Source organism: Bison bison, unplaced genomic scaffold (genome assembly GCF_000754665.1).
Source record: "Bison bison bison isolate TAMUID 2011002044 unplaced genomic scaffold, Bison_UMD1.0 scf7180017864163, whole genome shotgun sequence".
Taxonomy (NCBI): domain Eukaryota; kingdom Metazoa; phylum Chordata; class Mammalia; order Artiodactyla; family Bovidae; genus Bison; species Bison bison.
This window is the reverse complement of record NW_011494735.1, coordinates 10,223,266-10,250,690: the sequence shown is the minus strand read 5'-3', so window position 1 is coordinate 10,250,690 and position 27,425 is coordinate 10,223,266. Positions and strand designations below refer to the sequence as shown.

Here is a 27,425-nt window from a genome sequence, read left to right as displayed (position 1 = left end):
TTTTTTTTTTTTCCCCCTCAATTTACTGTAGCCCTAGGAAACCAATACTTTAGGTATTATCTAACAAAGACTTTCCATGTACAATAAAGTTCCAAGACATTACTCCTCTGGCCCAAAAGTCTCAACCTGGTAGAGGACACAGGGCTAACACATCTGATATTTACACTGGAGTGGACAACCGCCAAGCTAGAGTCCTGACCAGGAGGGGCTGGTATCTGTAGCCGGATGCAGGAACTTCCAGCCAGCTGGCTTCATGGAGCTGTCTCAGCTATTTTTTGACCTTTACAATAATGACTCCTTGATTTTAGGCAACGAAATTTCTTTGGAACTAAAGGGGAGTATACTATGCCACCCTCAGAAAATGCCTCTTTGGCATAAGGACTATCTTGAGCTGGATTTTTTTTTTTTTTAAAGGAACAACAAACACCAGAGAAGCTCTGAAAACCTAGCAGAAGTTAACCTTCATAAGAGACATTTATGTGTATAAGGGAAACCTCTGTAAGGATGTCTCCCTCCTGGAACCAGGAAGAGGTAAATCTAAATTTCTAGAAACTTCATCAGTGGAGAAGGCAGCAATTCAAACCTATTCAACAACCCTACCCTTATTTACTGTGCTTTTCCGAGTTACCCTCTCCACATCTTCTTTTATCTTTAAGGTGATAGCTTGGGCCATTTGGTTAGTTTTCTTAGGTATCTCCTATGTATATGTTAAGGGAATCATTGACTGAAACCACCAATAGTAACCACTTGCATGAGTTATCTCACAACAGGAAGTCCTGGTAAGGAATGCGGAACTAACAAGCTACCACCAACTGGAAGAATTCAGGAAAGGTCAAAAGGAGAGAGGAGACTCCAGTCCATATGTCCTCCCAACCTGCCAGAATCTTTCTTACTGGAATCCATCTTTGAAGAGCGATGCACATACCACTGGGAAGGACTTTGAGTCAAGAGTGATTGGCCAGAGACAACCTGGAAACTAACCCTGTTACCATAAAACCTGAGAGAGAGCCACGTGGCAGAGTAGTTCTCCTGGGTTCCCTTACCCCACTGCTCTCCCCCTTCCCAGTAAAATCTCTTGCTTTGTCAGCACACGTGTCTCCTCCAACAATTCATTTCAGAGCGTTAGACAAGAGCCCACTCTTGGGCCCTGGAAGGAAGCCTTCTTCTTGTTACATATACAGGAAAAACACGTGTATGTCTGTGCACGCACTTAGTCACTCAGTCATGTTCGAGTCTTTGCAACTGCCAGACTCCTCTGTCCATGGGATTTTAAAGGCAAGAATACTGGAGTGGGTTGCCATTTCCTTCTATAGCGGATCTTCCCAGCCCCAGGATCAAACCCACGTCTCACGCTTTGGCAGGTGGATTCTTTACCACTGAGCCAACCTGGGAACATTATATAGAAAGTATACATGTGATTAAATTTCTCTTTAACTCCTGCTAATATGTATTATTATGGGAATGGGTGAGGGGGCAATGTCTCAGCCAAGAACCTAGAAGGGTAGACAGAAAATTATTTTTTCTCCCCAACAGGACCCCTTAAATCATTACTGGGAGTTTTGCCTCACTTATGGGCTCAGGCTGGGAATAGAGCAGTGAACAAAACAGACGCAGACCTTGCCCCGAAGGAGCTTACAGTAAGAGTGGAGTACACATTAAATAAATAATGACAAATAACTATTTACCATGTTTCTTGTTTCCACGTTTGTTTAATCCTCACAAGCACCCTAGGACTAATCCCTGGCTCACAGATGCGGAAACTGTCATTAAGTGTCAGCTAGAAAGAGCTGATTTGGAACTCAGGCCAAGTGACTCCGGAGCCCATTGCTCACAGGACAGTACTACCCAGCTCCTCCGGGCCTCCCTGACTTACTATAATGGAGCCACCACTTATTTATCCTGTTTCTTAGGCCCCAAACTCTGGAGTCACCCTTAACTTCTCTTTTGCTCCCCAATAATATTACAAGCTTTAAACTACACTAGTTTGCCTAACTTTTAAATCCTGCTATGTAAAAATTCTTATTCTTTCAAAAGGGAACTTGCAGTTTAATAAGTTTCTTAATCAAAGATTAAATTCAAAAGCTGTTGGGGTTTTGGGGGGTTTTTTGTTGCTGTTGTTTTGCATAAGTTATTTCCAGGAAATGTGTATGTGACCTTGTATAAGTCATTTACTGACCTTACTTACCTAAATTTGCTCTTTAGAACTATTTCACAAGTGTTGGAGTCCTCCCTGTGTGCGAGGCCATTCAGCCCCTCATTTCCAGCTTCTCCCAGGCTCCTGCATTTGCTTACTAGGCTTTTGTACATAACTTTCCACTTTCAGAGGATCCACTGGCTGATTCCCACTAATCACCACTCATCCTTCAGTCTCAGCTTTGATTGCAAGCTCCGTGAGGGCTGGGACCAGGCTTCTCTTCTCTGCTGCATCCCCAATACCTATCACATTACCTGGCGCAGAGTAAGTGTCTAACAAACCTCAACTGAACCAACTTCCTGCCTCTAACACCCCAAGCCTCCCCTTAGACCAGTACTAATCACTTGATAACACAAATTGCTATTTATCTCCTCTGCTTGATTAAATTCTTAGAGGCCTAGGTTTTATCTTGGTTACTATTTAATCCCAAAGTCTTCCACAGCATTTGGCAACATCTGTTGACTAACCTTATTAAACCTTTGAGTAACTCACTTGTTTTCAATAAAAAAGGAAAAGATGGCATCTATCTCATAATATTCCTGTAAGCTTTAATGCCACAAAATGGTGATTATATTAAAGGACTCTAATTAAAACTTCAGATAATGTAGTGAAATCCAATTTATAATCTAGACAACTCATTCATTTCCCAGAGAATTATTTCTTCAGCGTCCCAACTTACTGCCTGAGATACTAAGAAAATTTAGAATGTGTATATCAACTACATTTCAATTAAATAAATACAATTAAGAAAAACAGTGAAACAAAATCTAGAACCACTTTCATACCACAGGAAACCACTGACTAATTTTCTAAATACTGACACAATTTGCAAAGAGGTACATTAGGAAGGATGGGCTACATTATGTTGCGGTCACAAAGGTTTCTTTGTCACACATTGCATGCCCATTTCAGGTTGGCTCCAAGTCTCCCCTTCAGGGAGGACAGAGCCTCCACGGTCTTGAGGGTCCCCAGTTTGGTGAGGAAGGGAAGTGAGCAGCCATGTCCCAGGAGGAGAAGTGGAAATAACTGGTGAACACCATTAGCAAGCACCACGGGAGATTTGGCAGACATGTAAACATTCTACGAGAGTAGCTAATTAACTTTCTCCCATTGGCATCCCAAAAGGTAACTCTGAATCAGTATACACACTTAATTAATTTTTTTTTCTTTAATAAAACTAACAAGGCAGGAGACTTCCCTGGCAGTCCAATGGTTAAGACTCCACACTCCCAATATAGGGGGTACAGGTTTGATCCCTGGTCAGGGAACTAAAGTCCCACATGCTGCACAGCATGGCCAAAATTAAAAATGAAAACTAACAAGACAAATGTAAAAAATGAAAACTAACAATGCCAAATGATATGGCAATTCACCAAAAAAAAAAAAAACCACACACCATAATATAATTGAACAAGAAGAGAACAAGCTATGTTCCCAGAAAACCTACACAACAGAATTTTATTAATACACCAGTGTAGCTCTGAAAACTAAAGGCAGATTTGTTCCCCAGCTGTTCATAGGTATTGGCACAGTGAGGTCTCAGCATTACCCAACTGTTTCCACCTGGTACTGTCAAAAACCATTAGCTCGCAAGTGATACATGAGCAAGGACTACCTACTATGTCCTTTACAACTCCTGTAATTTGCACTACATTTAAAACAAATCTATATTCAGACCCATGCACAGCACACAATACAGGCAGGCACAGTGAAGGGACGATCATGGCAGCAGGGACCAGAAGAAGTGCTGGGAAGAGAGGCAAGGCTAAAGACGAATTCAAATCCCAAAGAAAGTCATATGGATAAAATGGCCAATGGAGATGGCACCAAGGGAAGTGGGGAGAGGTCTGGAGAGCCTGGGAATAGCACTACTGAAAGAAGATTTGTGTGCAGAAAAGGGAGCAGAGTCAGAAAATCAGAAAAAGGACACAAGAAAGGAGTCTCCGGAAATTAAGAGTTACGAGAGTTCATGGACTAGACAGTGAGCAGCAGCAATGACTGCTTTGCTGAGACTGTGGAAGATAAACAAATTTAAGTAACCGCTTGAACCTGCAAAGTCACCGGCGGCCTCGGGCAAGCATCTTCCCGAGGAGCGCTGGTGTGGACGCCACACGTGGAGATGACCCACAGTGGCCGAGCTGCATCCTGCTGACACCGCTCTGTGCCCCTGTATCTTTCTCTCTTCTCCAGCCCCTCTACTGCCTGGCTGATTCCTTTAAGGGTCAGCTCCTGCCTCATTTCTGGTGGGAAGCCTTTGCTGACAGTCCTGGGCACTGTGCTCCCTACAACGCCCTGTGTCATTCAGTTAGGTCTCCCACTAGACACCTTGCAAGAAGCGCCCTCTAACCTATCTTTGTTCTCCTAGTACCAAGAAGAGTTCTTGGCATCCAGTAGGCATTCCATGTGTGTTTCTATAAGGAAGGCAATAAAGAGCTTACGAAAAGAGAGCAACTGTGTGTCCAGTAACTTGAAGGGGTTATATGGACTAGAAGACGGGATGTGCCGTTTGACCCAGTAACAATGACTCTGCACACCTTTACGCAAAGAGAGAAGATGCAAGATGCTGGGATCACAAATGGAGGAAATGGAAAGCAGGGCACATATGGGTGTATGTGGCAGGGAGGTGGGGTGTTAACACTTTCAGCAAAATATCTGCCTATCTAAAATGGCAGAGAATAAGGACGATGGTGTTAAAGAGGTCCCAGAGTGGAAGATGAGCTGGTACTGAACTAAGATCCAATAAGATGGAAGGTAAGACCCTCTGCCAACACAAAAAGAGGCAGGAATGGGATTGTTAGTTGGAGGGGGAAAGAAAAGGTCTGGAAAGGTACTAAGCAGACTGGTAAGGAATCAGTCATAAATGAGATGGTAACAGAAGCAATATAACCCCCTTTCCTTTAAATACCCAGTCATCCCACTCCCATCACCCCTTTCAACTTTCCCCTCAAATCTATCCTTCATTTCCAGTTGAAGACTCTTCTTGATCTACACAATTAGTGTCAGACCTAGACCATTACGATTGTGCAATTCAGTATTTCCTTAACTGTGTTGCTGAAAATGTTAATAAGTGCAGTTACCAAAAAATGTGAGTAAGTGGATTTCATAGTCAGATATGTTTAGGAAGCAACACATATTCTCCGTCAGCTTGGGGTTTCAAAATTTTCCACAGTGAATTAAAAGCTCTAAGAAATCCTACCAAGAAAGCTACCTAACTCTAACCCAGTATGGGTGCAGGTTCTTTCTGAGATGGCACCTATTAAATATATAATGGAATACAATAAGGAAAGCATGATTTTCCACTGCAGATTCCATCTACAAATGTAGGCTATAAACTACCACCATGCATAAGTCAAGATAGGCTAGGACATGTAACAAATGTCCCCCAAATCTTAGTAGCTTCACACAACAGATACTGATCACTATAAACATGAACAATTCTACAGGGCAATGTTCCGGCTGTAAGACTTAGCAGACTGAGGCTCCACCAACGTGGAGCTGAACCATCTGAAAACACAGTCTCCTCATTATTATGTAAGAGGAAGACGATGTTGGAAGGTCTTCAGAATACAGTTCAAATGCTTCAGCCTGGAAGTGACATTTGACTTTCAATCAAAACACACTGGCCAGCACTGGTTATATGGCTCACCTAGCTGAACAGGAAGCGGGAAAGTCTAAGACTCCCACGTGTCCTGAAAAAACGAGAGTCAGAGAAGAGTAAGTGCTCAGTGTCTCTATCGCATACTATCTGCTCATTCCCAATCAGCCCCCAAAGCCCGCCAGTTTTACATCTAGAAGCCCTCCAAGAGCCCCCCTTTCTTTCATCTCACCACCATACCTCACCTTCACCTGTTTCTCTCCTAAGCTTACCAAATACTTTTCCAAAATATCTCATCACGTTATTCCCAATGCCTGCTTACTTGAAAAAAAAGTTTGTGTCTACTTACTATTTATGGTATAAAATTCCTTATCATGATATACAAGGGCCTTCATTCTCTTCATCTCAATTTACCTTTTCAGCCCTGCCCTTGGCCTCTGTGCACTACTTTTTTTGTTTCAACTGTTTATTTACTGACCAGATTACAAAAATAATCCTGGTAGATACCTTAGTTCATCCTTCTAATAAGCCTGTTGATCTGGTCTTCCCTGTCGCCAGCAGCTCCACCTTCTACAAAACAGGTGGTCTTTGGTTTTTTTTCTTTTTAATGTCTGGTCTGACACTTTCTAGACTAGGTTTTACTTTGATTTTAATTGCAATCAGTCAGAAATCTCAAGGCAAAAGAAACTGGCTTAAGGTTTCAATGGTCCTCTAACGTATTGTCAAATGGAGGCAGCACCAGCAATGTCTGCAGCCCTGTGCCTTAGGCAGGGCCTTCAAGTCTCACGGTCCTGTTTTCTACAACATGCTCTACATCCTTGGTGATTCAATTAAGTAGACCAAGGAGCATCTGGCACAGACTGTAGCAGAGCTTCTGCAGGACATATCCAAGTGATACTACCAGCAAATGAAGGAGGATACCCTCATCATTATCATCTCTCCTGTAGCAAGAGTTGTGGTCCACAGTGAATTCACATTAGACCTCCATCCATGATAAATTCCACCAGGTCTAACCTCCTACTGTTCCTCCACTCCTCAATATATAATGTGGAGAGGCACATTTATGAGAAGCCCAGCAGGACTTCCAAATACAGAAGCATCATTCAAATATTTTCACCATAATGAAGGGAAGCACAAGTCTTACAGGAGGTTCCAGAGGTATGCCTGGCAAATATAAAAAATAGTTAAAATTTTATTAGCACCCACTCTTTCCATAAGAAGAGAAGATCATGGGACTTTCCTGATGGTCCAGTGGCTAAGACTCCATGCTCCCGATGCAATGAGCCCAGGTTCAATCCCTGGTCAGGGAACTAGATCCCACATGCCACAGTGAATATGGAAGACCCCTTGTGCCGACGAAGACCCAGCACAGCCAAATAGGTAGATAAACAAATATTAAAATTAAAAAATAAAGAAGACAGGATCATTCTATGTCTAGTGCCAGGGGGTTCAGGCTCCAGGTGAAGATTTTCTCTGAGAAGCCTCAACAAGTGTACACCTAACAAACTGTCACAAAAGATAATTCTAGTTCCAGAAATATCCCCTTGCATACCATCATGCTTTTATTCACCCTGTTGTCTCCTTCATATGTCTCCTCCATCCAAAACCCATTCTTCAAGAATTAAACCAGTGTCAGCTTTGCCAACTCCCTGCTGAGTTCCCAAAGCCTTTGTTCAATTTCTTTATCCCAAGAGGTCACTGTATTATGGTTAGACACCTACTATTTCCCCTGCTAATCTGTGAACTCTTTGAAGATAGCGGAAGCTTTTTTAGAGCTTCACATTCAGTGGAGTTTAATAAATGTTAACTGACTGAAAACTGAATTAATGTTTCCTGACAACCTAGCTGAGATAATCTAAGTTTTACTCGAATCTGTTATGGCTTATTATAGTAGGCATTACTGATCATAGGTTGTTAAAATTATGTTTATTAAAGAAAAGAAACTATTTTACTAACGTAACACAATCTAAACATTTTTTGTTTTGTTTCTGATGTGTATCCCATAACAGATTCTAAAAAGCTTAAATGCCATATGGTATGAAATGCAGCTAACTCACCCTTCAATTTATAAATAACTAACCCATTACATTTAAGGAACAGAACAACTAAATTACATAGTTTCCTAATAATACTGCAAAATTAGCTTTACAGATGAAGTAAAATCCTGCTTTGAGATATGGTAAAAAATAAATATATCCCAGGAAAAGACACATAGTTTAAGTTAAAAAACAAAGAGTATGTGTTTCTTGTGAGAAAAATTAGTGGTACATATTGTTTTGAACGGTTTCTATTTAAACTGGAATAGCCCTACTACAGAAATGGATACTGAAGCAATTCTGTCAGGAACAAAGATACAGAAAGTAAATCAATCCTCTTAGAGTATCAAAAAGCACAAGAGAGAGGAAGCTGAAGTAGGTAATGATCCAGCCACTCATCCCTAGCCACTTACCCCTGATGACCTTCAAAGAGCTGTTGATGCTAGCAGTTGGGCACTTGACATCTGAAATGAACCTACCATTGTACTTAGCCTCCACTATAGAAAAATGTAGCATATTCAACTCACAAAGAACCAGTATTGACTAACAGAACTATTCTCAAGCCTGGGAAATTACGTCCTACAGGGACAAATTTTAAGTAGTCAGCTTCCCAGCACTTTTAAAATATAATTTGATTTCCACGAGTTTTCAAAACCAAATCTTAGGCAAGATAACCATGTCCTTTACTCTTAGGTCAGAGCTGCTGACAAGAGTCGAGTGATTACAGTGGCTGCAGGGCCACACACGAGTACAAGATATTGATTTAAATTGCATCAAGTACAGCTGCTTTCCACAGCAATTTAACTGCCAAAGTGGAGGACATTAACTCTGCACCAAGTGACAGCACAATTCTGAGAGCACCAGTGATGTTCTCAGGTCACCCCCCGCCTCAGGAAACTTTGGGCTAACCAGAGGGACTAACCTCAACACTGGCTGTGACCTGCATTCCTTTTTTTTTTTTCTGGAAAGGATCAGTAGGTTTCATCTAATTTCACTTGTCAACTTTTCATATACTCTATTCAGACATCTACATACTTTACAAATAATAGTTTGAAAGGTGAATTGTGCCTTTAAAAAGGACATCCCAGAGTGGAATAGGAACCAATTATGCTGAAATCATCACCACAATTAGTTTTATCTCACTGATAAAAACGTACCCTTCTAGACAAAAAATTCAAATAGAAACTTTTCTGAACAAATACAGTAACTGCATTATCACTCTCAAAGAACCAGATGGGGGGAGCCTAAAAACTGAGTCTCTAATCCAGGATAAACTATTTATTTAGAGTGCTTTTGTTTGTTCTAGAAACAATGATACAGTCTGTGCTTGGTGCTCACCCCTCTGCTGCACAGGATGTAGGGATGAAAGGTGATGTCCAGGCAAGAAGTTTAGCCTCCATTCCACCATCCTGGGTTTACCAGGCTGTTAGATTCAGAAGTTTGAATCTTTCAGTTCAGTCACTCAGTTATGTCTGACTCTTTGCGACCCTGTGGGCTGCAGCACACCAGGCTTCTCTGTCCTTCACCATCTCCCAGAGTTTACCCAAACTCATGTCCATTAAGTCGATGATGCCATCCAACCATCTCATTCTTTGTCACTCCCTTCTTCTCCTGCCTTCAATCTTTCCCAGCATCTGGTCTTTTTGAAAGAGTTGGCTCTTTGCACCTGGGAGCCAAAGTATTGAAGCTTCAGCATCAGTCCTTCCAATGTATATTCAGGGTTGATTTTCTTTAGGATTGATTGGTTTGATCTCGCTGTCCAAGGGATTATCAAGAGTCTTCTCTAGCACCACAACTCAAAAGCACCATACTTTGGCGCTCAGTCTTCTTTAGGGTGCAACTCTCACATCCATACATGACTACAGCTTTGACTATACTATGGACCTTCATTAGCAAAGTGATGTCTCTGCTTTTTAATATGCTATCTAGGTTTGTCATAGCTTTTCTTCCAAGAAGCACCCATCTTTTAATTTCATGGTTGCAGTCACCATCTGCAGTGATTTTGGAGCCCAAGAAAATAAAGTCTGACACTGTTTACTCTTTTTCCCCATCTATTTGCCATAAAAAGTGACTGGACCAGATGCCATTATCTCAGTTTTTTGAATGCTGAGTTTTAAGCCAGCTTTTTCCACTCTCTTCTTTCACCTTCATCAATTAAATCACATGTAATTAGATTTTCAACTTACTACTGCCTCTGCTAACATGCAAATCAGCCAACAGAACCTCCAGAGATTTTACGATAATACAAACAAGATAAATGAAAAAGCATTAACTTTAATGAACTGTATGTAAGTACAAGTCAGTAGAAATTAACTTATCAGTGCACAACCTCTGTTATGCTTTTTATTCCCTCAGCACTTCAGAGTTGGAAAGGACTCAGTCAATGTCTTAACTAAGAACTAAAAAAGTGAACCAGCTTGTGAAGCCACGAGCTGGGCAGAAGAGCCAGGGTGACCTCAAGCTGTTTCTTCAAGGTACGCAACACCCCCAGCATCATGCTATTCCTCTGTCAAACTAAGCTTAGGTTTTAATCTTTTCTTCCCAACAAGAATGTGTGTCAGTCACTCAGTCATGTCCGACTCTTTGCGACCCCATAAACTGTACCCCGCCAGGCTCCTTTGTCCATGGGATTCTCCAGGCAAGAATACTGGAGTGGGTAGCCATTCCCATCTCCAGGGGATCTTCCCGACCCAGGTATCAAACCCTAGTCTCCCACACTGCAGGCAGACTCTTTACCATCTGAGCCACCAGGAAAAAAAAATGTGAGCCTCTTAAAATCTCTTTATCTTTTGTGCCTTAGCCCATGTGAAGCATATAGTAAATCTATGATAAATGGTACAAGGAAAACCAGTAATCCACTACTAAATAACCCCAGAATTGCCATAAACCTAAACTACTCAAAGATTTGTACTTTTAGGCCTAACCCTAGCAAATTCTGGCCCCTGTTGTTTTCATTGTCTATTAAAGGTGGACAATCCTGACCACCCTCGATTGTCTAATAGTCTTAAACAGCCCCAACAAATGACTCATGGGGCAAAGTCCTCTACTGTCTGAAACAAAGGCCAGCGTGAAGACGTGTCCTCCTGAATCAGTACAAACATTCACTCTGGAAGTGGAAGATCTACATTCCACCGGAACTTTTAAAAGTGCTCTATAGTTTTCTATTTGTAAAATACCGTTCAAAAAGATAGAAAGTTATGTTGTTTACTCTCCACATGGGCAGTTTTCAAAGTATGGTTGGAACCCCTGGGATCTCCAGGACCCTTGCAAGGGATGCTATGCTAAGTTACGTCAGTCGTGTCCGACTCTGTGTGACCCCATAGACGGCAGCCCACCAGGCTCCCCCATCCCTGAGATTCTCCAGGCAAGAACACTGGAGTGGGTTGCCATTTCCTTCTCCAATGCATGAAAGTGAAAAGTGAAAGTGAAGTCGCTCAGTCGTGTCCGACCCTCAGTGACCCCATTGACTGCAGCCCCCAGGCTCCTCCATCCATGGGATTTTCCAGGCAAGAGTACTGGAGTGGGGTGCCATCGCCTTCTCCATTGCAAGGGATACATGAGGTCAAAATTATTTTCATCATAATGCTATGATGTTACTTTCCTTTTTCACTCTCATTCTCTCCTGAATATGAGTGGAGTTTACTCATGAGTGTGATAGTACAACCGATTAAATACAGAAGCAGATCAGAATCCAGCTGTCTTCTCTTAAGGCAAATGCTTCCCCCATGGCTCAGGGGTAAAAAATCCACCTGCAACACAGGAGACGAAGGTTCGATCCCTGGGTAGGGAAGATTTCCCGGAAAAGGAAATGACAACCCACTCCAGTATTCTTGCCTGGAGAATCCCATAGATAGAAAAGCCTGGTGGGCTATAGTCAATAGGGTCACAAAGAGTTGGAGATGACTGAGTCACAGAGCAGTCCGTCAAATGGACTTGCAAGTGTATAATGATGCCACTCTTCTTACTAAATTGGGTTTTGTTCTGAAAAAATGGTATTTTTTATTTAAAATATTTCCATGTTTATTTTTAACTGAATATATAAATATTTGTAAAAAACTTCTCAGTTTTATTTCCCAATACAGTAAATATAACATATATATACAGGCATGCTCCATTTTATTGTATTCGTTTTATTGTTTCAGAGATACTGACTTTAAAAAAAAAAAAAAACAAATTGAAATGTAAACCCTGAATCAAGCAAATCTATCGGTGCCATTTTGCCTAACAGCATTTGCTCACTTCGTATCTCTGCATCACATTATTTTAACTCTTGCAATATTTCAATGTTTTTCATTATTGTTATATTAGCTATTGTGATCTTTGATGTTACTACTGCAAAAAAGATCACAACTCACAAATGGTTAACATTTTTTAACAATAAAAAAATTTTTTAACCTAAGGTGTGTCCATTATTCTTAGGCATAATTCTATATTATATTCTCAGTGGACTACAATATAGTGCAAACATAAACTTTATATGCATTGGGAAAGCCAAAAAATTTATGTAACTCATTTTATTGGTGATATTCATGTTATTGCAGTGGTTTGGAACTGAAACCACACTATCTCTGAGATATGCCTGTATAGCTGACAAAAACAAAAACTCTAGGATCAACTTGGGAACCAGTACCAGTTGAGGAGTCAAATTGAATGAAATTAAATTTTAGTACAGAAATTTCTTTATTCTAACTGGTGTATACGTACATAACTTTAAATAAGAAGATATTGTGTGGGGGTTGGACAGAGGAAAATGGACCAATTACTTTATATGAGTTTGAGTTTTCATATCAAACAAAAAGTGTAAGATTCAGCACAAATGATTTAGGTGAACTAAATCATATTAATAGATTGTGCTTAATTCAATAATGCTTTAGCTTGTGCATGAGAAAGGGTTAATGAATAAGAATCTTATGAAAACACCAAATCCCTACCTCCATCTCCCAAAATAAACTATGAAGGGAAGAAAATGAAGGAAAGGAAAAAAAAAAAAAGCTGAGCAGATGAGAGAGCAGAGAAAGGATGGATAATGTTCAGAAACTTCAGTGGGCTTCCTAATTCAGTGTCCATGCAAACAGACTTTCATTTTTAGCCACTCATAAGCCAAGGAATCTACTTTTTCTAGAAGAATCTGTTCTTACTGCTTACTTCCAGCTAAAAGTCAAAAAGCTAGATGTACTTTTTCCCTGTTTCCTCACAGGGCAGTCCAGATGCAGGGAATGCAATGCAATGCCTCCAATAAACACTTACTAATGTTCAGAGATTTATATCTGAAATTTGTAAATACTGTGATAACTGTTATATTCCCAGGTGTTGCACTCATAATTTGATATCAGCCTATAGAACAAAGGTGATCTTTGCTTCATTTGACATTAAAAGAACTCTACTGCTTACGTCCCCACTATTTCTGGTCTATATATCTGAGCATTAATGTGTACAACTCTGTATTAAGTATTAAAGAAATTAGATGCCCATGCCCTCAAGATTATTCATGAAAAGTTGAACAGTTAAAAACAAGAGATGTCATCATTTATCCTTCATATGAATGACAGCCAACGAGTGCCTTAGCTCTGGAGACAGACAAAAGCATTGAGCAGTTCTTCAGAGTAGGGTTTTAAACCAGTCCTTAAGGGTCACTTTTCTAAACCTCATAATTTAATCCTAAATCTGAAAAAGAAGTCTGGATCAACAAAAACATTACTTTGGTAAAGTACTTTAAAATAAAGGACATAAATGACATTTCAGCATCACTGAAATGACAATGAGCAATGAGGCAATATTCACACTGAACGCTGATATTTTCACACTACTGAAGTCACTAGAAATACTGGAGAAGTCCAATCTGAACACTTTCCCCAGAAGAAAATGCCACTTTTTAAAGTATGGTTTAACAAAGTTTTAGCTATAAGGCTATTCATTCCAGGACTGTTTTAGTAGTTAAAAAAAAAAACTGACTACCACCCAAGAAAAATGTATGTTAAAATCATAAATCGAATACAATGTAACTGTTAAAAACAACAGAGTACAATATATATTGACATGAGGAGATAGTCACTCCAGTAACTCCATTTCAAGTGAAAAAACTACTACTCAGTATGTAGAATTATCCCATTTTGTAAACAAATACAAATGTCCTTTAGAGATACAAGTTAAAGATAATTATAAGTGATAGAATTTATAAGTAATGTTTATGTTTTTCATAGTACTTAGACTTTGAAAGTGCCTACAATGAACACCTATCAATTCTTCAATAAGAGAAAAAAGAATATCATTATAAAAATATTAATTCTATGTTCCTCACTGATGAATGCCTTTCACCACCTTGTCAGGTCAGAAGCCATCTAAAGATGTTTTTAAGTTCTTCTCACCCACAGTCAGGGGATGATAGAAACTGTTTCAAGATCAACTTTTGCCCAAGGGTCAAAACTCTGTTAGAAAATAAAAATATTCTCAGCAGGAGTTTAATTAAATTTACAGCTGACAAGCATCAGACTTTTCAGGTAACTTGCAGAACTTTGTGAGCCAAGAAAATAAAACTATTAAGACATCGTTTTTCAACAAGGAAAAGGACGTCGGGGACTTTGAAGTAATGTGCTACACATGTGAATCCCAAACAAAATAATCTCAACATGAATATGAGCTGGAAACCCAGAGGTACAAAAGCCAAGCCTGTCAGCAGAGTTCCAGTGTGGTCCAGGCTTCTTAAGAATCAGGGAAGGGGATACTTTCCTGGTGGTCCAGGGCTTTAGACTTCACCTTCTAATGCAGGGGGTGTGGGTTCAATCCCTGGTCAGGGAACCAAGATTCCACAAAACACCAAAACATAAAACACGCAATACTGAAACAAATTCAATAAAGACTTCAAAAAATTGTCCACATTAAAAAATAAAAATCATCAGGGAAGGAAGCAGTAAGAGACCTAAGCTATTTTATATTGAAGAGGAAAAAGCTAATGAAAAATAGGTTGTGGATAGTAAGGACTCATACAGTAATAAAACAATGGTTAATCCTTTGAGTTTGACTTAAATGCTAGCAGTTCATTGCAATCATCACCACACCCACCCTTCCTACTGATTAGAAAATATTGTGCCTGGTTAAACAATTTTTAAGGGGCAGCAATACTTATTTTATACAGCTTGCTGGGTAAAATCTTCCATGAGGGATCCATCCAAGAAAATAAATAAAAGGGTCTCTAATAGCGAGAAGGTTGGGAACCAAGACTGGAAGGAACCTTCAGCGGCCCCCAGAGACCAATGACACCCCTTGGTGCCCCAGAGGATGGCAAGGCAGTGGGCAGGGCTTCAGATGGTATGCGAGGTGGGAACGGGACAGCGTGGCCAAGCGGCACTGTCAGCACCGACCTGATGACCGGGGGCACTGAGAGAGGAGGCGGGGCAGGGGCTCAACAACAGGCCCCTGCAATCCCCATCTGAGCACCTAGATGGTTTAAAAAATAAACACCAGCTGCTATAGTTGGAGTTTCCAATTCTTTTTTTCTTCCCATTTACTGCTGCACTGAATCACCAGCCCAACTCTGGACACCTGGTTCTAACAACCAGGCAGCATGGCCCCATTATTAATAATTACAGGGCAGGGTGCCAAGAGCCCATCTAATCTGGCTCTTTGGCTCTGTTCTAAACCCTACTTTACAGGGTAAAAGCTGTCCTAAAGGGCTGAAAAAAATTGCTCAGTTTTTCCAAACATATATTTTAGAGTTCATTCTCATAGGCTATTTATTTGCAACAAAATACTGTGGCTATTTTCTCTTATAAAAATAAAAAAGAAGAAAACAATGGGCTCCCCTGGTGGTTCAGGGGTTAAGACTCAGTGCTTGCACTACAGGGAGACTAGGTTTGATCCCTAGTCAGGGAACTAAGATCCTGAAAGTGGTGTGCTGAGGCCCCACACCAACAATAACAAAACAAAACTCCCCGCTTAATAGTTCTTTCTGTAGTAATACCGATTTGGTTCCCGCCATCCCCTCACATCTTCCTATGAGCTATTCATATTTCTCGTACTTAAAAATGTTTCCTGCTAAGCATTTATTTTCTTTTATTTTTGCCAGTTGTGTGTTCTAAATATAACTTGTCAACGTTTGCCTTTTCAAACAGGCAAAGAATGATTAGTACATTGTGGCAGACTACTTAAATATAGTCTTTCAATAATGCACCGCACTTTTATTTTAAAAAAATCAATGTTTCACTTGAGATATTTTCCCCCTCCTATGCTTATATGAAAAAAAATTACCTGGTAGAGATGCACCAGTTTTCAATAGCTTAAATGTCTATTTGTCAATTCCCTGAAAGGACTACAGAGTGCACGAATCACTTTGGTCCTCTCGGCTTGGCAAATAATTGAACTTTCTGCTGGCCTTAGAGCCCTGCAACATTCATTACACAGCCCAGCCAGCTAGCAAGGCTCCACGAGACCTGACTAGTTCAAGATGCCAAGGCACAAATTCCCCAAGATGGCCCTGCAGGAGCCCATGCAGCTGGCCTCGCTGACCCCCAAAGTTCACTAACTTGAAACTTTCCATTCAAACTTGATTGTGCTTAAGTAAAAACTAAGAACTTTAGGTAACAAAACCAATGTGTGTGCATGCTCAGTCATGTCTGACTGTTTGCCATCCCATGGACTTCAGCCTGCAAGGTCCTCTGTCCATGGAATTCTCCAGGCAAGAATACTGGACTGGGTAGCCATTCCCTTCTCCAGGGGAACTGAACCTGCATCTCCTGCACAGGTGGCTCTGTGGTAAAGAATCTGTCTGCCAATGCAGGAGACCTGGGTTTGATCCCGGAGTCGGGAAGACCCTCTGGAGAAGGGAATGGCTACCCACTCCAGTATTCTTGCCTGGAGAATACCATGGACAGAGGAGCCTGGCAGGGTACAGTTCATGGGGCAGCAAAGTGTGGGACAAAATTGAGCACAACAGTACGCCCAAAATAAATGTTAAAAGGAACTGTCTCATTAAACCTGACTCAGAATTTGAGCCCCAGTATTCAAAATTTTTCAGTTTACTTCCTCATGTTTAAGTAGCTGTTAATAGTAAAACACATAATCTATTTATTCACTTTAGAAAAACACCACTAGGTAAAATGAACAGACTTTCATGAACTATGAGAAAGTTATTTATTAAGTGGTTTTAAAACTTACAGGGTTTCCAAAAACATTAAAATGGCGGGCAGCGGGGGGGGGCGGTGGCGGCTAATTGAAGTTAGGAAACGATGGTAATTTTGAAAATGTCTGGAGTTTTAAACATAGGAAATGCACATATATTATGAAAGTTAATTTTTTTAAAGTGTATTATACTCAACAGAACTATTTTCAAAAGCTTTGAAACTCATCCTTTCATATAAAATTTGATGTGCTAATTAATGTCCTTGTGGAATTTTAAGTTGCCTAGAGATTAGAGGTTATTTGTTTCCTCTGAGTAATAAAATATATTATACTCTCTTCTGTGGCATTTTATTTATGAGAATATGATGTCCATTAATGAATAATTTCACACAACAAATGGTCAGGTTCAATGATTCAGCCATGGTCACTAGGATCATGGGACTGCATGAGATTCTAAAGTAACATAAGTTCTCTCTGGGGCTCATTCTCCTTTTATTAAAATGGATAACAAGTGCTTATATTTAAATATACATGGCAGGGACTATATATGGCTTCCCTGATGGCTCAGCAAGTAGGGAATCTGCTTGCAGTGCAGGAGACTCGGGTTCGATCCCTGGGTTGGGAAGATCCCCTGAAGGAGGCAATGGCAACCCACTCCAGTATTCTTGCCTAGAAAATTTCATGGATAGATGAGCCTGGCAGGCTACAGTCCATGGGGTCATAGAGACCTCTACAAATGCAACTTAGTAGTAATATTTTTTCTCATAAATAACATAGAAAGAAAATATAGGGAAACATTTAAATTTTACAGTCATTCAGAAAAAAACTAAGTCAGAAATAGTGTAACAAAGAAAGCACCATGGATTCACATTCCACACCAGAAAAAGAGCAATTAAGCAGGTACTTTAATTTCCCTAAGCCTGCTAGTGGATTACATCTACTTCAGAAGTAAGGTAAACATAGCTCAATGGAGTCTTTCTTATTCAGAAGCACTTTTCAGGCAACAGATTCTGAAATCTTTTCTGAACAGTGTGCTCCTCAGTTAATATTCACCTGCCTGGCTACCAGCTGAAGAGAGGAGTGACTCAAGTTTTAAACCAATTTTTCCTATTGATTTAATTGAACAAGAGCACATCAAAGAGATGTGTCATCTATTTCTGCTTTTCAATTTGACCCCATGTAAAACTCTCTTTTGGGTGAGTATTAAATTATGGAAAGTGTATGGATTAAGTGAGCATTTTTGCAGGACGCCAATGTAGAAGTTCAGTCTGGGGTCCCCCCACCTCACATGGATGAGGACCTGATGGTTTGGTGGTTTTCTCTACTGAGAAAGTCAAAGCTACTCAAACCTATCTTTTAATTTACTGTGGAAAATAACTTAATAGCATGAATCAAAGCCACTGGACTAAGGAAATACACACTTAAAAATAACAAGAATGGGACTTCCCTGGTGGTACAGTGGATAAGAACCTGCCTGCCAACACAGATGACTCGGGTTCAATCCCTGGTCTGGGAAGATTCCACATGCTTCGGAGCAACCAAAGCCCACGAACCACAATTACCGAGCCCACACTCTAGGGCCTGTAGGCAACAACTACGGAGCCTGTGTGCCCCAATTATGAAGCCGCCTGCCCTAGAGCCTCTGAGCAACTGCTGAGCCTGGGTGCTGCTACTCCTGAAGCCCATGCACCATACAGCCTGTGTGCCACAAGAGATGCTCCTGCAATGAGAAGCCCCTGTTCACCACAGCTAGAGAAAGCCGTGTGCACCAACCAAAACAAATAAAGAATTAAAAAAATATATATATATAACAAGAATGGATTGATGGATAGACAAATGATTAAGCAAATGTAGCAAAATGGGTATTTTGGAATCTAGATGGTGGGCATATGTGTGCTAAGTATACAACGGTTTCGAGTTTTCTGGATGTTTGAAAATTTTCATAACAATGCTGGAAGAAAATTACTCAAAATTAAATTCACAGTGAAGGAGACAGCAGGCCCCATGGGAAAAACCTCAGTCTGGAAGCGAAGACTGGTTCTCAGCCTAACCCCAGGAACTCACAAAGTTTAAAACTGGAAATGGCCTTGGGAATCCTCCAGAATAAGTAAAATACACGGTTTTTGAGTCTGTGAAAAATGAGAAAAATAGGAGCATAGCATTTTCAAAGAAACTAAAAACTTTTTTTTTCTTTCTGAGAGTGTATGTCTCTAAACTTCTGGTTCAAAATATCCTTTATTTCACAAAACGTTAGTATAGTAGATAAGAAATTTGGCTTTTTATGTCCTCACTTAGCAGTCAGATCTGGTCACCCTTGACTTCTGATCAATGTCCTCGTCTCCTGTCTTGACCTTCAGCAAGAATCCCCCTACCCTTGATGTTTCCTCTTAGTAATTTTCCATCCACTGCCTCATTGCTCCGCTCTCTGGTTATAAATTTCCAGCTGTCTTTACTGTACTGGGAGTTTAATTTTATCTCTCTCCCCATTACAATGTCCCTACTGCCAATAGTCTTGAATAAAGTCTTTCTTACCATTTTAAGTGCCAGGATAATTTCTTTCTTAATCATACCTTTGTACAGGTATGTATAAAGGCCTTGGGACCTTCAAGTACAGAGAACTTGGCACCTAATCATAATACTTGCTGAAAAGAACAATTTGCTTCCCTAGTGTGACCTTAAGGCTCCAAATACTGAGGTTTGAAATATACCAGAAGCATTAAGACGTTCAAAACAAAACAAACAACTTCCCTCACCCCCCAGTTTTGGTCTCTTATAATCTTAATACATGATTTCATTTCAACTTAATTTCAAAGAATAACTCTAAAGGGGGAAAGACTATGCCATAAACTTCTCTTCAGGATGATGACTATGTCCTAATTATGGACCCAGCATAGGAATACAATGATTTTATTGATTGGATGAAAAAAATAAAGGAAGCAGCTGAATGTTATTTATTTCCTGAGGGAACATCTCATAAATTCAAGGGAAAAATTATCAGTCATCTGTTAAAATTAGGCAAATGGGAGAAAATAATAAAGACACTTAATTCTTAAAGTAACTTATTTTTTAAATGTTTTAATTAAGAAAACAATTCCATTTACAATTGCATCAAAAAAAATAAGAATAAATTTAACTACAGATGTGGAACACCTATACACTAAAAACTATAAGACACTAATAAACTAAGTTGAAGAAAATACAAGTTGATGAAAGATATTCTATGATTACAAGTTGAAAGAATTTTGTTAAAATGTCCACACTACCCAAAGCAATCTACAGATTCAATGCAATTCCTATAAAAATTACAATGGCATCTTTCACAGATATAGAACAAACCATCCGAAAATGTGTACAGAACCACAAAAGACCTCAAATAACCAAGAAATCTTGAACAAGAACAAAACTGGAGGCATTACACTTCCAAATTTAAAACTAAAGTGATAGTAATACAAACAGTAGGGTATTGGCATGAAAACAGACACACAGACCAATGGAACAGAGTGGAGAGTCTAGAAACAGACTCACAACTATGTGGTTCATTAGTTTAGGACAAAACAACCAAGAATACACCATGGGGAGAGGTCAGCCTCTTCAATAACTGGTGTTGGGGGAAATGGACGACACAGGTAAAAAAAAAAAACTCGATACTATCTTACATCCTATAGGAAATTAACATAAGATGGATTAAAGACTTGAATGTGAAATTTGAAAATTCCTAGAAAAAAACATAGGCACTAATCTCCTTAACTTTGATCCTGGTAATGATTTTTTTGGATTTGACACCAAAAGCGAAGGTAACAAAAGTAAAAATAAACAAAACAGGCTACATCAAACTCAAAGCTTCTGCACAACAAAGGAAGCCATTACTAAAATAAAAAATCTACTGAATGGGAGAAAATATTTGCAAATCATATATCTGATAAAGACTTTATATCCAAAATATATAAAGAACTCACACAACTCAATAGCAAAACAAACAAAAACCCCAAAGTCCTTAATTTTTAAAATGAGCAGAAGATACATTTTGCCAAAGATATACACGTGGCCAAACAGGTACATGAGAAAATGTTCAGTTTCACTCATCATGAGTGAAATGCAAATGAAAACCACAATAAAATACCATCTCACACCTCTGAGAATGGCTATTATCAAAAAAATGAGAAATAACAAGTGCTGATAATGATGTGGAAAAAAAGGAACATTTGTACAGTATTCATGAGAAGGTAAATTATCGAGACCAATATGGAAAACAGTAGAGAGGTCTCTCAAAAAATAAAAAATAGAACTATTATATGATCTAGCAACTTCACTTGTAGGTATTTATCTGAAGGAAACAAAATGCTAACTCAAAAAGGTATCTGCATTTCCAAGTTCATTGCACAATTATTTATAGCAGCCAAGAAACAACCTAAGTGTCAACTGATAGATGAATGAATGAAGAAAACATGACATATATATAAAAGATACATATATTTAAAATGGAATATTACTCGCCCATAAAAAGGATATCCTACCATTTGCGACAACATGAATGGACCTTAGTGCCTTATATTAAATGGAATAATTCAGAGAAAGACAAACACCATATGATCTCACTAATATTTAGAATCTTAGAAAAGAAACAACCAAACTCATAGAGAGCAGATTGATGGCTGCCACGGACGGGGCCTGAAATGAAGGTGGTCAAATTGTACAAACTTCCAGTTATAAAATAAGTCCTGGGAATGCAATGTACAGCATGGTGACTATAGTCAATAACACTGTACTGTATATTTTAAAGCTACTAAAAAGTTTTCACCACAAGAAAAAAAATTGTATCTGTGAGTTGGTGATGGGTGTTGACTGTCTCACAATGGCTGAAACGACGGGTGACCATTTCACAGTACATGCAGGTTCTGAACCATTAGGTTGTACATTTGAAGTCAGTATATGCCAATGATATGTTAATTTTTAAAATTGTCTAGAATAACACATTTTTAGAAGTCAATTCTATTATGCAGTCAGCTTTAAATTATCAGCCAATATGGATGTAACTGGGCTTCCCTGGAGGCTCAGACAGTAAAGAGCCTGCCTGCAGTGCGGGAGACCTGGTTTGATCCCTGGGTTGGGGAAGATCCCCTGGAGGAGGGCATGGCAGTCAACTTCAGTATTCTTGCCTGGAGAATCCCCATGGATAGAGGAGACTTGAGGGCTATGGGCTCACAAAGAATAGGACATGACTGAGCGACTAAGCATAGCACATTGATGTAACTATAACAAGGAAGCACTGTGTGGTGGAGCAAAATCAGAGATGATGTCTCTCTAACTGGGGCTGAAACACAGGATAAACCAATATCTCACAAGAGTTACATCTTTTGTCTGGAGCATTACTAGTCTTTGATGGAGTGGAGCCATTTTTCTAAGAAAAGGAATAGTCCAGGAGCTCCACCCCAGAGGGAATGACTTCATTATCATCTGAAAAATGGAAGAGCGCTTAGCCACCTGCTTTAAAGTAGGAAATTAATACTTTCTGCAGGTTAGTGGAAAGGCAGGTGAAATATTTTAGACTACTTTGCCCTGATCTTCAGAAAACTGCTAAGGAGAGCTCTGTTAAGTGAATCTCCCACCCCCCCGCCCACAATAGTACACCCCATTCATTTTCCCCCCCTTATCCAACAAGAAGTAGAGAACCTCAAGTTTCTTCAGTTACAAGTCAAAGAGGAAGTTCCCAGGGAGGAGCTCTGCTACCAGGTATAAGAGGGGTGGGTGTAGCGGAGGTCAGAAGGGAAAAACAAAGGCCAGGGGATTTCTGAGCTTCGGGGCCAGGGAGAAATAGTGGTTTCTCTGTCATCACCATTAAACAGCCAACTAATGTGATTTACTTGTAATTGCTAATTAAGGCCAGTGACGTGGGAGATGGAACAGCCTACAGATTCCAAACCAAATACTTGTGGGCTGTTGGCTGGATTTAAATAAGGTTATTTCATTAACATTTTCACTACCTTCATGAGACAAAAAGAACTTATATAATGTATATTTAACAGAAGCTCTCAAAGTAGCTTTCTTTAAATACCCATGCCTGGGGCAGTTTTGTAAGAAAAATAATTGAGAAAAAATTGCATAGTTACAGCTATAATCTAAGTAAAATGATGCTATAACTATGATTTATTCTTCCTGTACAAGCAAAGAAATCACTGATAAAACTTGAATATGATGATTTCATAGAGCACTGCACATTCTCTGGCATTATCTACTGCTGTAGTTTTAGGCACAAACTCCACATTCACTTGGATCTCTATGTCCAACTGACCATCAGTGGGAAAGAGGCTGGGCAAACAGATCAAAGGGAACCAAAGTCAAAAAGCAGTCCTAACCCATTAAAAAACTGAACCCATTTCCAAGTGCTTGTAGCACTTGGGTAGTATTTAAACTTATGGAGAAAGAAAGGAAGCAGCTGCCCTATGAGGTCTCTGGGTCAGACCACTGCTTCTCATGGTTCTCTGTGAGCTGGTCTAACAGGCTAAGTCAGTAATTTAATACCAAACTAAAAAATACAACTTGCTAATCCATGTTTTCGTAAAGATTTTAACTCGGTGATTATTGTCTGTAACTGTAATGTTTTATAGCCTAGCCGACAGCCCTGAAACAAATGGCTAAACTTTTCAACCACAATAGGAGGCTTTCTGAGGAGCCAGGAAATTCCATGTAGCACAATGCCAATAAATACTGAATAAAAGAGGGTTTTCTGTTTCTAGATCCCCAAACCTTACAGGGATCACTTAGGCTAATTCTCTAGTTCTATAACCTATAGAGGGGCTTCCTTGGTGGCTCAGCAGTAAAGAATCTGCCTGCCGATGCAGGAAATGCAGGTTCAATCCCATTTCCTTCTCCAGGGAAGATCCCCTGGAGAAGGAAATGGCAACTCACTCCACTATTCTTGCCTGGGAAATCCCATGAACAGAGGAATCTGGTGGGCTACAGTCCATGGGGCTACAAGAAGTTGTACACAACTTAGTGACTAAACAACAACATAACCTATAGAGCAGCTCCTTTTGAAAAGGATTAACAGTAAGCTGCAAAAACTAGACCATTTCTCCTTTTATTCTCTTTTCTACCAAACAAAAGTTCAACATTAGAGTTAACTTTCCTCTAATTCCTCAGTTACCAAGTGATGTCAATTCCTCCTCTTTAGGAAGGCTTACAAAGTAGCTCACTTTCTAGAAAGGTAAGCAAACCACCTGCGATTCAGGCTGTGACTCACACCCCTCTGATCCCCACTCTGAGCAATCTTCTTACCAATTCTCTCTCTCTGGAACCTTCTAAAACCAAGATAATTCCTCCTTCCAGTAGATCCTGAGCAGTATTACTGGCAGCGCCTCTGACCATAACCACAGTTGCTACTTGTCTTTTCTCTCCCCTTCTCTATTTCAACCATTTTGATCATTCGGGATGTGTTGTCGCAGGAACATAAAGTATAGTTCAAGGTTTGAGGAAGTAGTTCATCACAAGGGAAGTGGCAAGACAATGTCAGTGGTTAATCCGGGATACAGATGGATGTGCCATAGTGTAACACACTGGAGGGAGGAAGTTTGGGCTTCCTTGGTGTCTCCAATGGTTAAGAATCTGCCTGCAATGCAGGAGACCTGGGTGAGATTTCTGAATTGGGAAGATCCCCTGGAGAAGGGAATGGCAATCCACTCCAGTATTTTTGTCTGGAAAATTCTATGGACAGAGAAATCTGGTGGGCTACAGTCCATGGAGCAGGGAGGTAGTTTGGTGTTATGGGCTCTGCAGTCAAACTGCTTAAGTGCAAATATAGGCTCTGTTAAGTGGTAAGACTCTGGACAAGTTGTTTAACCATTCAGTGTGTCTGTATCCTTATCTATAAGATGGAAATGTTAGTACCTACCTCACAGGATTGTTGTGAGAATCAAAGGATATGATACAAACCTGAAAACAGTATAATCACTAAACAGTAAGCATTATGCTAGTTACTTTTGAAATGTATAGTATGTATACATTCATGAAATGTATAGTATGCACACATTTGTAAATGTATACATTTCAACAGAATGAGGTAATTCTATATTATTTTCTTGGAATAAAGTCCATGACATAGTGTTTTGTGAAACTACAGAATAACATGCTTAGTTTGAGTCTATTTGAGAAAGGAAAAAGAAGAGCAGGATATTTATTTATAGGTGTCTCCAATTAGGTCTACAAAGGCAGTACCACTACTCAAACACAGAATTGTCTGGGTAGATGGGGGTGGGGGCTGGCTTACATCTGCATACAGGTCTTTGCTGGAATTCACAAGTATATATTAATTTCATAACTAGCTTTAAAAACTAAACATTTTACAGTGGCCTTTCTAACCTTCCAACTGAACCTCCCTTATGTTCTAGTCAAGGAAAAGATTAGCTTGAGATAAGGAAGCTGAGGCCCAGGTAGGAGGAGGTACAACTCCTCCCACGGGTCTCATTTCAGATTCCCTTACAGTCTGTATAGCCCTTTGCACATCATCTGCTTGCCACAGTTTTCAAACTGATCGTTTTTTTCCCCCTTCCCCTTCCTATCTGAGGCCCTCCTTTAACTGTGTTCAAGTAGCTTCCACGTTGTGTTTTAACATCTTTCTTCCTAGCTCTCATAACTTTCTCACCACTTGCCTGCTTATCTCTTAGGCCCTTCAGACCTAAGTGCCATGGCCCTGGTGAACCCACTGGAGTGACAATGGGTCCCTACACATTTTGACAGCACAGCGCCCCTTTTACAGAACTGTAGGACAAACTTTGCTCCGAGTTGATTTTTTGCCTTGCAAAAGTCCAAATGATCTTCCACGCAAGATGGAGGGTTTGGCGGAGTCCGAGGTGTTATTTTAGTCAGGGAATAGTACTTGCTGCTTTGGAAGGCACTTTTCAACCACACAAATGTTTTTGCTTTAGTTTTAACCTCAAAGGTATAATAATATTTTGTACCTCCCTCACCCCAACGCTTTCTTCCACGCCTGCCCTTTATTATGTGTTAATTTTTATTGTTTTAGCACTCATCACTCTCACCTGTTTCCTATTTTTCACCCTCTAGTCACATAGCGCCATTTATACATATTTTCTATTTTAGCAGGTGGGGAAACAACTGTACGATTAAAGGGGAAGGAAAACAGAATTCGGAGTTCTCGGAAGAGCGTCTTGCAAACTGTCACCCCGGAACCCGGAGCGTCGGAGATCATGCCTGCTCCGGGCTATCCGGGCCACCAGAACAGGGTCAGCATCAAAGCGCCGGGCTTCGGGAGAGCCGATTGGTGCCCCGATGAACCAATCAGCGGGCGAGGCTGTGCACCGGCGGGGGAGGGCCAAGATTATAGAGCGGATGGAGTTAAAGCAAAAGGGGCAGGTGTGCCAGGCAAGGTTTCGCGTGCACTTTTGCACCCACCGAGTCATTATTAATCCCGAAACTCTGGTCTCCTAAATTCTGCCTTCCGAATTTCCCAGTTTTATGACGCTTTATAGGGGAAATAAACAGTCCTTATCCTACCATTCATAAGAAGCTCAGTGGAACAGCTGTAGAGTTGGGGGTGGGGAGGCCATTAAAATCCTTCCTCTCTCCTTTCCCAGTTCCACTCCAGGTCGTCAACGTAACACAGTCGGTTCTTGAAATAGTAAATCACTCAACCTCTCACTTAATCGCCAAAGCTGATTACCAAAATGCTATCATTAGGCACCTGGAAGAAGTTGCCCCCTCCCCAAGGACTGGGGGAAACAGTATTGGCATTCACTAAAGACACAGGGTTTTCTCACCAGCAAAAAGAGAAGCCAAGGAGCTCTTAGGCCGAAGTCTGAGAAACTGAGACCTTTTGAGCCTGTGCAACCCAGCGCCGGACCGCGGCCGCCGGGACAACCGCCCCCAAAGCCCCAACCCCCGGCGCAGCGACAGCTTCTCCAAGCTCTACCCCACAAACTTCACGCGGAGGCACAAAGATTTGGGGGGATGGGCGCACAGACACCAGATTTCCCTGCTGTGTTTCAAACTTCGGCAGGGCTGTTCCACGCACTTTCTTCCAAGTGACACAGCCCTCAGATTCACAGCGGCGTCCAGCCTTAGCTTTCCCACGGTCCAGCGCTGCCACCCATGACCCATCTACCACCCAAACCCGGGCTGGAGACGCCGCGTCCTTGGGGCTGGGGGAAAGGGGAGGAGGAGAAGAGAGGAATGGCCAGCATAAGTTAAGAGGTGCCCTCCGCGGCCTGGACGCCGGCAGCCAGCGGAGGGCCCTGGGGCCGAGGAACAAGGAGAGAGGAGAGCTGGAACCGTGCGGGGAAGGGCCGCGGAGAGAAGGGGCGCCGCCGGTGTCGCTGCACTCACTCTGCATAGCCAGTGGCCCAGGGCAGCCGCCGGGTCTCCTTGAGGATGAGGATTGGGCGGGCGATGTGGTCGGCGCTGCACTCCACCTCGTCCTGAGACAGCCCCAGAAACTCGGGTCGCCCGTAGGGGAAGCGCAGGGGCAGGGCCG

At 40.8% G+C, this 27,425-nt stretch overlaps 1 protein-coding gene across 1 annotated transcript in view; it reads right to left on the bottom strand.

Annotated features, from left to right (window-relative positions):
• PPM1H (protein phosphatase, Mg2+/Mn2+ dependent, 1H) overlaps positions 1-27,423 on the bottom strand; it is a gene marked incomplete at its 5' end in the record, with an annotated part of 306,969 nt that extends 279,546 nt beyond the window's left edge. The window contains one exon of the mRNA XM_010841630.1: positions 27,278-27,423. Coding sequence (XP_010839932.1) covers positions 27,278-27,423 — 146 coding nt within the window. The remainder of the gene's footprint in view (positions 1-27,277) is intronic.
• Positions 27,424-27,425: the final 2 nt, after the last annotated feature.